We start from the raw sequence: 16,516 nt of genomic DNA, 5'->3' as shown, positions 1-16,516 counted from the left end.
GCTCAGTATTGAGTCAATTCATTCAGTTATAGTGGTAAGCAAGGGAGATAAAAACAATATTGTTTTGGAGTTTATGTTTTAATCGTGGGAAGATACATATTACAGATTGAATGTTTGTGTCCCCCACCCAAAAAATTCATATAATCCTAACCCCCAATGTGATAGTACTAGGAGGTAAGGCCTTTCGGAGGTGATTAGGTGATGAGGTTGAAGCCCTCACTAATGGAACTACTGCACTTATAAGAGACCCCAGAGAGCTCTCTCACCCCTTCTGCCCTGTGAGGACACAGCAATAAGACTGCAATCTATGAACCAGGAAAGTGAACCCTCACCAGACAGCAAATCTGCCAGCACCTTGATCTTGGCACTCCCAGCCTCTATAACAATAAAAAATAAATATTTGTTATTTAAGCAGCCCAGTCACAGCATTTCTGTAATAGCAGCCCAAACTGACTAAAACATAAAAAAGCAAAATGTAGAGTGAGGGCCATTGAGGAAAAAAATATGAAAATGTGAAAGAAAATGACTGGAGTGGGGAGTGTCTTAGTTTAGATTAGGCAGTCAAGGAAGGCCTCACTGAATAGATAACAGCTGAAAAACAAAGTAAAAATAAGGAACTCAACTTGGGGACAATATTGCAGGTAAATGTGGCAATGCAAAAACCCTTTAAATGCTTGCATTCCTGGAGAGACACAGGGGTGAAGAGAATGAGAGAAGGTGGGTAGGATAACAGGGGCCAGGTCATGGAGCAATTGATAGGTCATGGTAAAGAGTATGAATTGTATTCTAAGTGCATCAGGAGTCTTGGAAGATTTCAAACATGTAAATGAAAAAAAAAATGTAAGAACATTTTTTGACTGCCACATGGAGAATGCATTGAAGGCGAAGAAAGTTGGAGCAGAGAAACAAGTTAGGAGGCCATTGGATAATGTGGTTGACCAGGGGCAGCGGGGAAAGATAGTTGCTCAGTGTCTTGTAGAAGCAGTAGAAATGGAGAGAAGGGGTAAATTTTGAAATAATTCAGACTTTCAAGGTGAGGTCAGGGGAGTAATTAAGGATGACTCTTAGGTTTCTGGCCAGCAATAGGTAGATGTTTATACCATTTACTATGATTAGGAAGACTGGGGTGAAAGCAGATTTGGTGCAGTAGGAATCAAGAGTTCTATTTTAGTCATGGTTAGATTCATATTTTTGTTAGATATCCAAAAGTGAGTGAAATTAGGCAGCTAGAACTACCAGTTTGATACTCAATGGAGAAGACTGGAAATATAAATGTGAAAGCCATCAACATGTAGATGGCACTTAAAGCTTCGGAACTATATAACATTATCCAGAGAGACAATATAAACAGAGAAGACTAGAACCCCTGGTAAGAGCATAGGAGTCTCAGACTCTGTATTTCTAAAATTTCCACACATCTCAGTTATCCTGAAATGCAGCCAAATGGAGGGATACTGCTAATAATTTCATTTAAATGGCTCCCATAAGTAAGGGGCTAAAGCAAACAAAGAAAAAAAAGGGTAAATAAAAAGGGAATAGAAAAACACATCTTGATTTAGCCAAGGGCATTCAAAAAGACATTATATTGTATGTCTAGGACAAAAACACCTGTTTCAAGATCTGGATCTACCCATTCCTGGAAAATTTTTCAAAAATTAAAGAATCTAGATGATTTCTCTGAATTTTGCCAGAGTAGAAAACCCATGGAATATTATTACAGAATAAGAAGCAAGGGACTAGGGAGTCACTGTGTGGTAATATTATTAAAGTAGATATATGTACATGAAATTTTATATATGTTTTTATTCTTCATTTTTTAAAACAAAAATTGTATATTTTTATGTTGGGACTTATATTGTGATATTCAAATTCAACTTTAAAGAAATCTTTAAAAAAGTAAAGGAGAGCTGTAGAAAACTAAAGGGGAAGAGAAAAAACATGAGTGAAATTGAGATCTTTAATTAAAGTGAATGTTTTCAAGTATCCTGTATGTTTAGAATATTTATAGACAAAAATGTGCCATTGATTGATTCTATGTTTCTATCACCATTATGAATAATAATATTTATAGAGAATATACATATACACTATATGTATATAGTCCTAAAAGAAGTGGTTGAAAAAGAGAAAGTGTTTACCATGTTTTGTCAAATACCAGTATGAGCTCTCCCAAGATTGATAAAAATGAATATTTTTACAGCATACAGATCCCAGAATTGATTGAAGTAGTATTAGCTAATACTTGTTTGACTGCTATGTGTTATCCAATATTATATTTTACATATGTTAAATTTACTTAATCCTTATACTAACCCTTTAAACCATGTACTATTACTATCATTCTATTACAGATAAGAAATCTGATGAACCAAAAAGTTAAGTAATTTTCCCAAGTTCACACAGCTGATAACTGGAAGCACAGGATTTCAGCCCAGAACGTCTGTTTCTGTCTACTTTACACTGTCTCAAATGTAGATCACAACAATTACTATCTTACAGAAGCAGAGTTAAAATTGCTTTATGACTCAGAGATGAGAATCATAACATTTAAGCATGTAAATGTCATGAGGCAGTCAATTTATGCTTATGTATTTTATTAAAGTAATTCCTTGTGGTACATAATTTTAATTCAAGGGAGCTCTTATAACTTATGAACATAAACAAACACATAAAAATCTTCTGAATAAATACTCACTCCAGAATCTTGGGTTTAAATAGTGACCTCTGAGACACAAACAGAATTAATTGTTATAGGCACTGAAATGTTTGAATTACTTATCATGGTCATCAAGTCAAAGGCACATTAAGACTGAATAAAAAGATAAATCTTATGATCCTCAACTTATTGTTTAGGGCTTTGCAAATTGACTATTTTCTCTTTCACAGATTGCTAGACCTCAGGCATCAGGTAACTATTAGAGGTTATTTAAATGATATCTGCTCTATCCAACAATTTTATTTCCAAATCAGTATGCATACTATTAATGGTAAGATTATTTTATAAACACATGCTATAACTTGAGTGTTGGAAATGCATATTACTTAGCAGCAATTTTTATTTGTAATACATTCACTAACTAGAGAAAAAAAAAGTCTGAATAAATATCTTTATTTCCCTCTTACAGCTTTCTTTCACATCGAAAAGCTTTTGCATGTATTAAATTTCTCCTAGTGAAATATCAAGATATCTTCTAATTCTCCAACTACTTCATTTACAGGCTTTTTCTATGGCAATTTACTGAAGTCAGCTGGATGTAGTCTTGATGGCTTAGAAAACCTTTCTCAATGATTTGGGCTTTCAGGAAACATTGAGAAATTTTGTTCTATTCTTATTCTGAATTAATGTTAATGGTTGCTTTTTAATGTTCCTCTAGGGTCAAGACCTATCTTCAGGTTGATTTAAAGTCAGAACAAAGTACTGAGAATTGCTGACAAGTTTCATCCCCTTATCTGACGTCACACATTCAAGAGGAGGAGCCCTACGGAGAATCTATACCTTAACACACATCAGGAAAAGCATAATTTGCAAGGGCACTGCTGGGAGAACACGAAAGAGCTGCAGCCCTGGCAAGCAAATGCTTAACTAGAATCTGTTTTCCAGTGTGGGCTCCACATTGGTCAAGAAGCAGAACATCAAGGGAACTCTCTCTGGATCACAGTAATGTTAATCTTTAATATCTCTTGGAAAATAGTGTGCCTGGGTTGGTAAAACAACTTGTGGGAAGTAAAAGAAAGAGACCTTGCACCTATAAGGACTGATTCTTCTGATTTTCTTTCAGGATGCTTACAATAAATAAATATTATAAATCTCTGCAAAGAAATTCTCCTTTTTATCTTCATTATGAAAGATTAATGTATTCTTTATCATAGTGAAGAGAAGGACATGAACCATGTCTCAATGTGTGATTTCAGACATTTTGATCCAGCAGAAATGAAAAATGAAAACATAGATTAAATTGAATATAAAGAATTAAAATATAACATTTTATTCATTAACACTCTGTAAGTTGGAAAGACTCAGATATTGATCCATTTCTAAATCTCACTATGTGCATGAAAAATCACTTGAAGGTTTCCTATGTCAGGATTTTAATAGGTAGAAGGATTTTTTTTCCCTTCCTGAATTAATTTTGGAGGCTATATAATAATGGAAATAGTTAAGAAATTAACAGTGAAGCACTGGCTTTAATTTTTTTAATTTTCAATTTTGTTTTCATGTAATTTTGACTGAAACACTGTCTTATTCAGAAGTTAGACACAATTACTCACAACAACCTGTCAAAATAAGTAAGTATTAATTATTCATTCAACCCCCTGCTTAGACATTATAGAGCTCTAGTGGTGTACAACAACTTACAGTACCTTTCAGAGAGTTATTTTTTTCTTTCTAACCAGTTTGGTCAATGGCGGAACCCAGGCTCAAATCATGATTCTTGGGAAGCTACTTCTGAGGAAACCACCAAAAGACTCTCAAAACAGCTAACTTACCAGTGTATTCATTTAGTCTCCTAAATCTGTTCACTTCTGAATCTTGGCCATAATATTTCTTCATAATATTCTGGAAATATATTTGAAATGTACAACAAACAAAAAGCACAACTTTTTATACTATATCCATAGAAAGAGAGAGAGAGAGAGGCATCAGTGAGATTTAACTGTTACTTTTCAATATTTTCTTTTAGTTATTTTTAATGGAAGCTTTCTGGACATTACTTTGGCTTCAAGTATTAAGAAGTTATCTTTTTATACTCAGTGATAGGAAACAATGGAGGTGGACTAGTGATAATCTGTTCAATTGTGAAAAGTTTTGACTGTTCTGATACGCTCTTGCATGTCTAAAGGTACCCTACCTGTATCACACTACTGAATAATAATGAGCTTATTATTCATTTGAATAGAAACTGATGTTTTAAATTATTTTTCACCAAATTAGATAAATCTGTTATTTGTTACTATACAGATTAAACCACAATCTTTTCCATTCATCTACCACCTTCTGTCATCCTATTCAGATAAGTACAAAATAGCAGCCTAAGTTTTTATTGTAAAAAAAAAAGTGCTTACTAACAACTAAGTGATTTTTCATCATTAGTCATAGTATGGCAACTTTTCTTTTATTCAAAACTTACGTATACACATGTGGAGCTATACATATATATATGAAAAGCTTTAGCTGTTACGGACAAGAGTGAAGAGCAATAGACATCATGTGTCTGCTTTCTTAAATCTCACAGACTTCAGTGCGGATGGAGGGACATGTTAAACATTTACCTACATGGTGCCTGATTATATCTTCTTACAGTTATTGCAGTCACTAACAATTACTGAGATGCACTATATTCCAAGCATTGTTCTAAGCACTTCACATTTATTACTCATTTAATCTCACCCAACCTCAAGCAATTTTATTGTCCCCATTTTTACAGATGAAAAAACTGGGCCTCAAAGTCTGATGTAACTTGTCTGCGATCATACAGCTAAGTAATTTGCAGAAACATGAGCAAAAGCTCTCTGCCTATGCTGTCATACTCCACACTGTACTAGACCTCCGTAAATCTCTCTATAGATAATATACCAAACAAAAGGAGATTATGAGTTCAGGGAATCTCTCTTAAACATTAAATATTTAAGAGGTAGTCAAAAGAATGAGTAGAATTTGCACAATGAATAGAAGTCCAGGAAAGAAAAAGAAGATTTCAAAGGGCTTAAGATAAGAAGGAGTTTGACACAAACTGAGAGGTTAGTAGTCGATATGTGTAAAGTGATCTGTGAGAGGAGAATGAGGCCTCGTGTAGGTCCATCCAGGCCACCTCAAAGAATTAGAATATTTCTTAAATGTAATGGAAAGTGACTGACAAGGTTTAAACACATGGATAATGTGATTTTATTTAATCTTGTAACAATGTAAAGGTAAGATTGGATGTAAAGGAAAAAGAAAAGAGATGATAATGGTTTGGATCAGGGTAGTGATTATGGAAAGTTTTTAGAGAGGATAGTTAAAATATATTTTTGCATTCAAGTTTACCAGTTTGGGTGATAAGCTAGGTATTGCGGATGAGATAGATAAACATGCCATGGATAAATGCCATATCTCCTGTGTAACAAACTGGAAGATCAAAGGTGCTATTCACTAAGATACGGAAAAAGAGGAACACTCTTCCTCATTCTGACATTAGTCAAATAAATACATTTTATAGATGTGTTCACTGACCAAGTAAAAGAGCAAGTTCACTATATCAAGCCAACGAGAATTATAGAGAATTATAGAACCATATCTATTCCAAACTTCCAAATTTACATGTGAGAAAATTCAGACTTTGAGTTTAAGAGTGAACTTCCCAAGGTCATTTGGATAAAAATATATTAAACTCATCACCATAAATGAACCTACAACAAATACTAGATTATTTGGCTATAATTTTTACTTTTATCCATTAGTTTTTAATTAGTGACATAAATTCTCTGCCTTTGTTTAGTTCTGTATTTCATCAAATTATTTAGTCTTTGTTGACAAATTTCTCCTCCTCCTCTTCCTTCTCCTTTCCTCCACCTCCTCCTGTTCATCCTCATCTTCCTCCACCTCCTCCTCCTGATCTTCTCATTCTAGGATTTGGGCACTAAAGGAGTATGGACCTAAGAAATTATACTTTGCTACAGGGGTTTATTCTGCTTGGCTTCTCTGACCATCCCAAACTGGAGATGGTCCTGTCAGCAGTTGTCACTCTCTTCTACTTAATTACTTTGATTGGTAACACAGCCATCATTCTCGTATCCCTCCTGGATCCCCATCTCCACACACCAATGTATTTTTTCCTCAGGAATTTATCCTTCCTGGATCTATGTTTCACAACTAGCATCATCCCCCAGATGCTGGTTAACTTGTGGGGACCTGATAAGACCATCAGCTATGTGGGCTGTGTCATTCAGCTCTATCTTTACATGTGGTTTGGCTCCATTGAGTGCCTTCTCCTAGCTGTTATGTCCTATGATCGTTTTACAGCTATTTGTAAGCCCTTGCATTATTTGGTAATCATGAACCCACATTTGTGCTTCAAGATGACTACCATGGTCTGGAGTATCAGTTTGGCCAATTCAGTTGTATTATGTACACTCACCCTGAATTTGCCTAGATGTGGAAACAACCTTCTGGATCATTTCTTGTGTGAGTTGCCAGCTATGGTCAAGATAGCTTGCATAGACACCACAGCAGTTGAAATGTCTGTTTTTGCTTTAGGCATTGTCATCGTCCTTACACCCCTCATCCTTATTCTTATATCCTATGGTTACATTGCCAAAGCTGTGCTGAGAATGAAGTCAAAAGCAGGCCAACGAAAAGCAGTTAATACCTGTGGATCTCATCTCACTGTGGTGTCCATCTTCTATGGAACTATTATCTACATGTACCTACAACCAGGTAACAGTGCCTCCAAAGACCAGGGCAAGTTCCTCACCCTCTTTTACACCATCATCACTCCAAGTCTCAACCCTCTTATTTACACCTTAAGGAATAAAGACATGAAAGATGCACTGAAGAAGCTGATGAGAGTTGACCACAAATCTACAAAATCGAAGAGGAACTAGAAGTCATTAAAAAAGCATGGATAAGGCAATGAAATGTTTTCTAGTTGTCTTTTATTTTTACTGAGGCAACTAATCCCTAGATCATAGAGATTAATTAAAATAATAGTTCTTGTATGCAAAAATTTTGTGGATGCAAATAATATTATAATCATCCTACTTAGCTCTTTTATGCTTCTGATCATTGGCATATCTTCAGGAAAAACAGGTCATAGAAATTTTTTTTTTTTTTGCTTATAGTATAACACAAATGGCATGTAAACAAAAACTTGGATGCACTTAATTTATTCTAAGCCCCACTGAAATTGTTTTGGTTATCTAGTTTTGTATTTTCAGTGCTAATGCTTGGATTTTCAGAAATATAGGCCTGAATGAAAAGTTTTGTATGCATTATGATTTATATATTAAATAATAATATGCTAATGATTCTTTACATTAAACCTCTTGTGATGCCATGCAAACATTTATGTGTTTGGTGCAGACAATGCAATCTATAAAGTAGTAATTGTCATAAGCATTACCTGAAGCAATTCACTTTTTGTTCAATGAAACCTGATAATCAACTTCATGAGTAAAGAGTCTTTGCTTTTTAAGTCTATTACATCTTTATCATGATACAAGGGAGTAAGAAGGCACAAAAAACAGGGTTTTAAAGATGATAACACAGTCTTATTCATTTATTATTCATTCATAAAACATTTATTCTACAATTGTCTCATCTCAATGGAAAGAGAGTATGACGTGTTTGGAATTAGGCTTTTGCCACAGATCTATGGAATCGTGGAATTTATGTGATTTTTGAGAAACATAGATTTGTAAATTTTTATGTAGTGAAATTTCATAAGATGAATAAATATTTTTATTTCCATTTATCTTGATACAGTACTTACCTTTTTATGGGAAAATGTGATGACTTTTGAATTAAAATTTTATGTCTTCTAAGATCTGATACCTTTCTCTAAAAGACCCCATTAGTTAAAATTGTAATCAATCTAGATGTATAATATTTTCTCCTCTATCACTTCACAATTCTTGAAATGTGAAGAGGAAGGAGTCACTGGATAATTTTTAATTTCCCAGTCAGAACAACACAGTAATGTCTCACATAAAATATATTTGATATAGGAAATTGTCAATGTTCTTATTGTCCAAATACTACCTCTTTTAGAGTTCCCTTCAAAAACAATTCACTAGCCTACAGAAAAAATTCACCAGTAAGTACATGGAGAGAACATCAGTTATGTGGTCCTGATGTACATAATCTAGTCACCTCACTCATTACTCTTTTATCTGGAAAGTTTGTTCTTACTCTTGGCAAGAATCTGTAACTAATAATGTTAGGAGATAATTTAAGTTATTTGCTAACTTCAGTAATAAGTACACCAAAAATACAATAGTAATGCACTCTTAGGAGAACATTACATTTTACACCTATAATTGTTTGTTCTCCTATGTATCTCTAGTTTTATTTTTTCTTTGGTTTAAGTTTCTTCTGCATTAGGGTTGCAAATTAAACCAACATTTTAAATACTTAAACCTCCCTTTTATTTTTCCAAAATAAATGTATATATTCAGACCATTATATTAAAACACAATAAATCCTTAAAATATATTGAGCTTCTGTAAGCAAATCAGTACAAGCTTGTCAGTATGACCTCACATTTAAGGAATAATATGTGACTTGAAAAGGTAAGTGATAAAAGTAAGTAGTAATCATCATCATCATCATCCTCCTCCTCTCTAATTCTCTAGTAATCATCATCATTATCATCATCATCATCATCATCATCTTGATCTCTAATTCTCTTTAGAGAGAGGTTACTTTTCTCACCGAGGCCTCAATCAACATTCATGAGAATTTATCACACTTACTTTATGAGATGTTCTACGCAAAACTCATGGTAATCACAAAACATAAATCTAGAGCACAGACATAAGATCTTTAAAAAGAGGAAACTGAGAAAAACAGCATAGAAAACCACTAAACCAAAATGGCAGGCAGATATGCAAGAAAGAAGAAATGATGGAGATAGAGAGTAAGCAGAAAATAAAAAATAAGATGGTAGTACTAAGTCCTCATTTATCAATAATCACCCTAAATATAAGTGGATTGAATTCACCAATCAAAAGACACAGAGCATCTGGATGGGTTAAAAAACAGGACCCAAATATATTCTGCCTCCAGGAGACTCACCTCACCTCTAAAGACAAACATGGGCTCAAAGAGAAGGGATGAGAGATGATGCTCCAAGTAAATGGCAGCCGAAAGAAAGCAAGTTTAGCCATACTTATATCAGACAAAACAGATGTCAAGCCAAAAAAAAGGAACAAGAGACAGAGATGGACATTATATGATGATAAAGGGGACAATTTATAAGAAGGCATAATAGTTATTAATATATATGAACCTAACATAGCAACATAAAAATATATAAAGCAATTATTAACAGACCTAAAGGGAGAAACTGACAGGACCACAATAATGGTAGAGGACATTAACATCCCACTTACAGCCATGGATAGATCATCAGACAGAAAGTCAGCAGGGAAACAGCAGCCTTAAATGAAACATTAGACCTGTTGGATTTGATAGATTTATACAGAACATTTGATGCAAATGCAGCATAATACACATTCTTTTCAAGTGTACATGGAACATTCTCAAGGATAGACCATATGCTGGCACATAAGTCTCAATAAATTTAGTAAGACTGAAATCACATCAAGCATCTTTTGCAATCACAGTGGTATAAAACTGGAAACAACTAAAAGTAAGAAAGCTGAAAATATCACAAATATATGGAGACTGAAAAACACACTACTAAACAACTACTGGGTCAATAGGAAATCAAAAATATCTGAACACAAGTGAAAATGAAAATATGACATATTAAAATCTCTGGGATACAGCAAAAGCACTATTGAGAGGAAAGTTTATAGCAAGTACACTGTTGTTGAGAATGTAAATTTTTGCAGCCACTATGGAAAACAGTACAGAGATTCCTCAAAAAAATGAGAATAGAAATATCACATGTTCCAGCTATTCCACTTCTGAGTATTTATCCAGGAATATTAAAACACTAATTTGAAAAGATATAGGCATCCCTCTGTTCACAGCAGCATTATTTACAATAGCCAAGATACACAAGCAACCTAAACACCCATCAATGGATGAATGGATAAAGATGTGGCGTATACATATATGATGGAATATTACTCAGCCATTAAAAAGATGAAATCTTGCTTACTCTGTACTCATCTCAAGTTTTTCAGGGACAATGATTATCTACCAAAATAACCTGGGAGTTGAAGCTGACCAAATTGGCTTAGGTCAGTTCAGAACACACATGGACTCCATTTATCTCATTACATACTATTCTTGTCTTAATTTATTACATCTTGCTTTCTGCCTCTAAAAATGAAGATATGAACTAAAATGTTTAAAAACAAATAATAACAGAAACTTCTAGTCTGTCAGCTGAAAGATATACACATACACTCCCTTAAAAAAATAAGAAACAAAACAATCATTATTTAAAGTTAATGTACTTTATTCCATTTTGAACACAATAAATTCATTGAAAATGGTTAAATGTTTCTATAGTTTCAGCAAGGAGAGAATATACAAAATAAATATTTTAAATCTGTAAAAAATAAAATGAAATAAAATAAGATCTATAGCTCTCCTATCAACAATAAGTAGCAAATAATTAAATAAAATATATCAATAAAGATAAACAGCAAGATGTATAGAATATTTTTATGAAAAAGTACTATTCATCTTTACCATAGGGGGAAAATCTTTAATAAATTAAGACATGCCACATTCTTCAAAAAGAAATTTTTAAATATAAAGTTTAAAAAATGCAGATATTTCAGACAATTTCCTATATTTTGTTTGGCTTGTAACAAATTGACTTCAAGATTTATTTGGAAAAATGAGAGCTTAGTAGATCAAGACATTTTATAAAAAAGAGTAATAAGGATTTGCTGTGCCAGGCACTGAAATGTTATCAAGTAATAATTATTAAAAGCACTGGTTTGCAGATGACTGAAACAAAACGGACATCCCAAAACAAACAGGTGGGCATTTCCAGTTCTGGCAATAGGGTGATAGATCATTTTCACTAACCTAAGTAATGGAAAACAGTTCTATATGCAGCTTGTTAACTGAACACAAAGTGGTCAAGAAAGACATTTTCCATAATTTGTAAGCTTTGTTTGGAAACACTACTCCTTCACAATATTGAGTCATAGACGTGAACAATAAAATTTTTGTAATCTGTTGTTTCCCCTTTCTGGTTCCTTTGTTACCCTTTTTTAACAGAGATCAAGAAGTGAAGATGATGGACACATCCAAGGCCAGCTCAGGTGGTAACTTCATTTTGCTGGGCTTTTCTGATCAACCCCAAATGCAGCCCATTGTCTCTATGACTGTTTTTGCTCTTCCATATCATGACTCTCCTAAACAACACAGCAACTATTCTGGTGTCTTTTCTGGACAGCCGACTTCATACACCCATATACTTCTTCCTCAGTAACCTCTCATTTTTGGACATCTGTTACCTGCAATTCCTCTCCTAGGAATATACCAAAAGACATTCTTGCATATGTGTCCCAAGAGACATACACAAAATTGTTCATCATAATGCCTTTCATATGAGCCAAAAACTGTAATCAGTAAAAATGTCCATTAACAAGTGAATAGAAAAAATAATTGTAATATATTCAAGCAACAGAATATTATACAGCATGAAAATAAATGAACCATAACCACACTGAAATGTATTGGATAATTTTAGCAACCAAATGTTAAGTGAAAAAAGAAAAGTCCCAAAAGCACATATAAAATATGTGGAAGTTCAAAAACAACTAAACTTTAAAATTCATGCTATTTAGGCATTAATATATAAATTATATCCTAATGCAAATATGTGATGAACACAAAATTCAAGATCCTGATTCCCCTGGGGATCAGGTAGGAAGAAGGGAGAGTGTATAGTCATATGGGTAACTTAACTAAGCTATTAGTTAAGTTTCCCGTTCTTGAACAGAGTAACAGGCTGAAAGGTGTTCAAGGTATTATTTTTAATTCATTGAAAATGGAACAATGATGATATGGCTCATGACCCTAGAATTATGATCATTCCATAATTTTTTTAACCAAATGATTTCTTTCTTGTGGACACACCACCTAGATAATTGCCTATATTTCTCCAACTTGATTGATATCTTACCTGTTAAATAAACCAAATTTCAATTAAATGTGTTGATTTTTATAGATATGGTTTATATTATATTTATAATCTTCAATAGTAAATTTAATATAATACATAAATTTATCACTGAATCATCAGAGAAGAATTATTGGAATCCATGGAAGAAATCTAAATAGAAAATGAAAAGATAAAACCTAATGTCTTAAGGGAACTTTTCATAAAATTGTTGTTTGGATAAGCCTCTGACCATAGTCAAAGATCTGTTAATCACCTCTGTGGGACACCAGTCCCCGAGGTCTAAACCAAATCAACATAGTAGCCTTTAAAGTTGTACATAAATACTTCCCTACTACATCATTACGATTCTTGCATACACAGAGACCAACATAGTACTCTGTTTAATTAGGCAGAAATCTATCAACAAATGTGTCTAACAAGAGTATAAATTAAAGGCTACAAATACCTAACAAAAATACATTTAACAAAACCTAATTCCTCAACTCTTCTGGCAATCCCACATGTAGTTTTTCTCCAACATCCACGTTAGAGACTTCTGTTAAATCTTAGATCAACTGTTGCATTTAAATGTAAATATGATTGTGATGTTAGTGTAAGAAACTAGTGGCTATTCCAATATTTCATGGACTCAATAACTTGCCAAACAATTTTTCTGAATTTTCAATGAAATGAAGGATCACCATAACGGGAACATGGGTGCATTTGGACTACATAAGAGCATGACAGCTATGAATTCTTCCCTCATGAAAGCATAAATATATTCTAATATTTTTGTCTTCTGGTAAGTATTCTCTGCTATCTCCAACAGAAGAAGACATAGAGCAGAAAACAGATCCTAGATATCACAGTTGTTAGACCTCAGTCTAATGTGAGAGCAAAATGTGAAAGGTACGTAAGATGTAAATAAATATCAATACACTAATGCCCTCTCAGGAGTGAAGATTATATTAAATTTCAACAAGAGCCATTAGGGGTTTTCTTAAGTTACTGAATGCTCTCTATGTGCCAAGCATCTTACTAAATATTTTATATTTAACATATCATTTAATCCTCTTCACAAACCATTCTACAAAGCAGGTGCTACTAGAATAACTGCTTTACAGATAAGGAAACTCAAGCTTAAAGGAGCTAATTAGCTTGCTCAAGTTCACACAGTAGGAAAGTAGCTGAGGTCTGCTTTAATAAAATCACAGGTGGTCTGACTCTAGAGTCTGGACTCTTAAATATTTTTATATTATCTTTTTCTGCCTTGACTTGTGTAGCTATAGCAATATACCTCTTACTTTACAGTTAATAAAAGATCCATTTTGTATCTTTTCATTTTTTTACAAAATTTTAGACAACTATGAAATTTTATGTTTCCAGTTTTCTCTATATATCATTGTATATGTTCAAGTTATGTTTAAATAGGTCTGGTTCATTTGTCTTAAATTTCACGCAAGAAAGTGAAATGTAAAATTATGCTATATTATTAGAAACTGAAGTCCATACTATGAAAAATGAAAAAGTGTGTTTTAATTAAAATATATCATGCCTCTTTTTTAACATCTATTTCTTCAGCATGTTCTAAGTCTCATTTTTATATCACATTGGCTTTTAAATTTAAAATAATATCTAGAATTTAAGACCCAAGGCTTAAACCACTATGGAAAATGTTAAAAGGCATAAGATGGAAAGTCCTATATAAGGGTTCACAAGATTAAATTACATAAAGGGTAATTCTTGGCTTGGCAGCACTTCTAACAAGGATACCTGGGGCCTTATGTGATCCAAAGCTTAAACTGAGCCAGGAATGTTTCTCACCCAGTAAACCTAGCTAACACATGTTTTAGAAAATGTATGTAGATCACAGATGTGCAGCACACCTAGAGTACCGTATTCACTTCTGAACTCACTAATCTGAGGCATTTGATAAACCACGGTGCATCCAATGGATAGCAACCAGAGAAGCACAGTAATTAAAGCTCATACAGTGATCTGTGCACTTAGTCTGGGAAGATAAATCTAAGAGTATATTTGTTAATAGATTCTAATATTAAAAGACTTAAAGACATATAAAAATTTTAATGAGCCAAATTAAATAATATTGTCTAGATGCACATTTGGGGAATTAAACTATTAAAATACAAGGAGGTGATTACTACAAACATCAGGATAGCAGATACTTTGGGGGAAGAGAGGAGGGTTATGATTGGGATGAGGCACAATGAAAAGCTCCCAGGTTGGTTGGCAAAGTTCTATTTCTTGACCTGGGTGTCAGTTACAAAAATATTCACCTTAGTTCATCAAGCTTTTACTTTTTCTTTCTGTATCCATGTTTTATTTTATATCGAAACTTTTCTATTATTTTTGAAACTAATTTTTTTTAAACAAATCCATGTCAAATTGACTTATTCTGTGTTTATTTCCAGAATTTAAAAAAACAGCCAGTGCCTGGTTGTTACAAAGAAGCATCTTTGAGCTCAACATAAGAAGTGAGTAAGAGGCATTGATTAAAGGGAAGAGGCTGCTTCATATGCAACTGACTTCCCTGTTACTGAAGTTATGAAAATAGGAGTTATATGAATACTCTGTGGAAGGATTTCCTATGAGGGGCCAGAGGCTGGATTCATGGCTTTCTAGGTTCATTTCAACTCTAAAATTCTATGGCCTTTTGATTTCCAACACTATCCCAACCTTAAGTGGTCTAAAAAAGCCAAGTGTATTTTGTAATCAAAGCATTTTGAAAACTCACATCCTTTCCTCTGAGGTTTATCCGTTCAATCTGTACACTGTGTTTGTAAGTAATTTTGTAACATAAGTATGCTTGTGCACTTAAAAAATCATGCCAAAGATAGTTTAAGCATTCCAGTTTAGCTCTAGACCATCACGGTAAATCACCAGTGTGAAAAATGAAAGGAATAAGCGATAGAGTAATAATGATTTGTGGACAGGTGAATATAGTTTTTCATTTTTAGAATTAAATATGAACCAAGTACAGTTCCAAGTGTTTTCACAAATATTAACTCTCACAATTTACCTTCATTTAACATATAGAGAATCCAGTATACAGACAGGTTAAACAAATTGCCCAAGGACAAAGTGCTTCCAAGTGGTGAAGCTGTAATTTGATCCCAGGCACTCTGAGTCAGAAATTTGTGCACTTAAGGCACTAAGCTTAATTTACCTGACATCTACTCCATAAAAATTAGGCACTCTTTAAATTAAATTTCCATTTTGTATTGAGAAAAACTGCATCTCTATCTCATAGTTCTTGGTAATAACAGTTCTTTCTTTATGATTATAACATTATAATGTTTTAACTAAAATGCTTATAACAATGATATACTGTAGGTAATTTATCTTTACCTTATTTTACTATAACTGCAAAAAATAGGTTGTTATTCCTTAGCCCCAAAAACACTGTAAATGTAAAGTATCCTAGGTCTGACGTTCATAGTCAGAACTCACATACATAAAAAATTCATAAACTAACTCAGTAATTAAATAGTCCATCTATTTAATGATATGTTACAGTATTCAGAAATAGTAAGATTAATGTAATTTTATCTCTTATCTGTATTCTTTTAGAGTCAAAATAAGGTGATGGTTTTATCTATCGAGTTGCAAAGCAACCAGAGGATCAACTCATATAATTAGTAAATTCTATGGGGAAAAACAACTCAGATTGTTTGATAAACTGTATTTTGTTTGAATTTCCT

At 33.3% G+C, this 16,516-nt stretch overlaps 2 protein-coding genes across 2 annotated transcripts in view; one reads left to right on the top strand and one right to left on the bottom strand.

Annotated features, from left to right (window-relative positions):
* LOC106730566 (olfactory receptor 10C1-like) overlaps window positions 1-16,516 on the bottom strand; it is a 217,373-nt gene that overhangs the window by 184,299 nt on the left and 16,558 nt on the right. The gene's annotated exons all lie outside the window — the stretch shown is intronic.
* Window positions 6,262-7,646, top strand: LOC102521854 (olfactory receptor 2W1). The gene has a single exon (XM_014565428.2). The coding sequence runs from the start codon at window positions 6,628-6,630 to the stop codon at window positions 7,579-7,581; it is 954 nt and encodes a 317-aa protein (XP_014420914.2). The 5' UTR covers window positions 6,262-6,627; the 3' UTR covers window positions 7,582-7,646.

This window comes from Camelus ferus, chromosome 20 (assembly GCF_009834535.1).
Source record: "Camelus ferus isolate YT-003-E chromosome 20, BCGSAC_Cfer_1.0, whole genome shotgun sequence".
NCBI classification, from domain to species: domain Eukaryota; kingdom Metazoa; phylum Chordata; class Mammalia; order Artiodactyla; family Camelidae; genus Camelus; species Camelus ferus.
This window is presented reverse-complemented; position numbering and strand designations above follow the sequence as displayed.

What these genes read in the sequence shown, in the direction of transcription:
- LOC102521854 (XM_014565428.2), top strand. Translation starts at nt 6,628, where the DNA reads ATGGACCTAAGAAATTATACTTTGCTACAGGGGTTTATTCTGCTTGGC.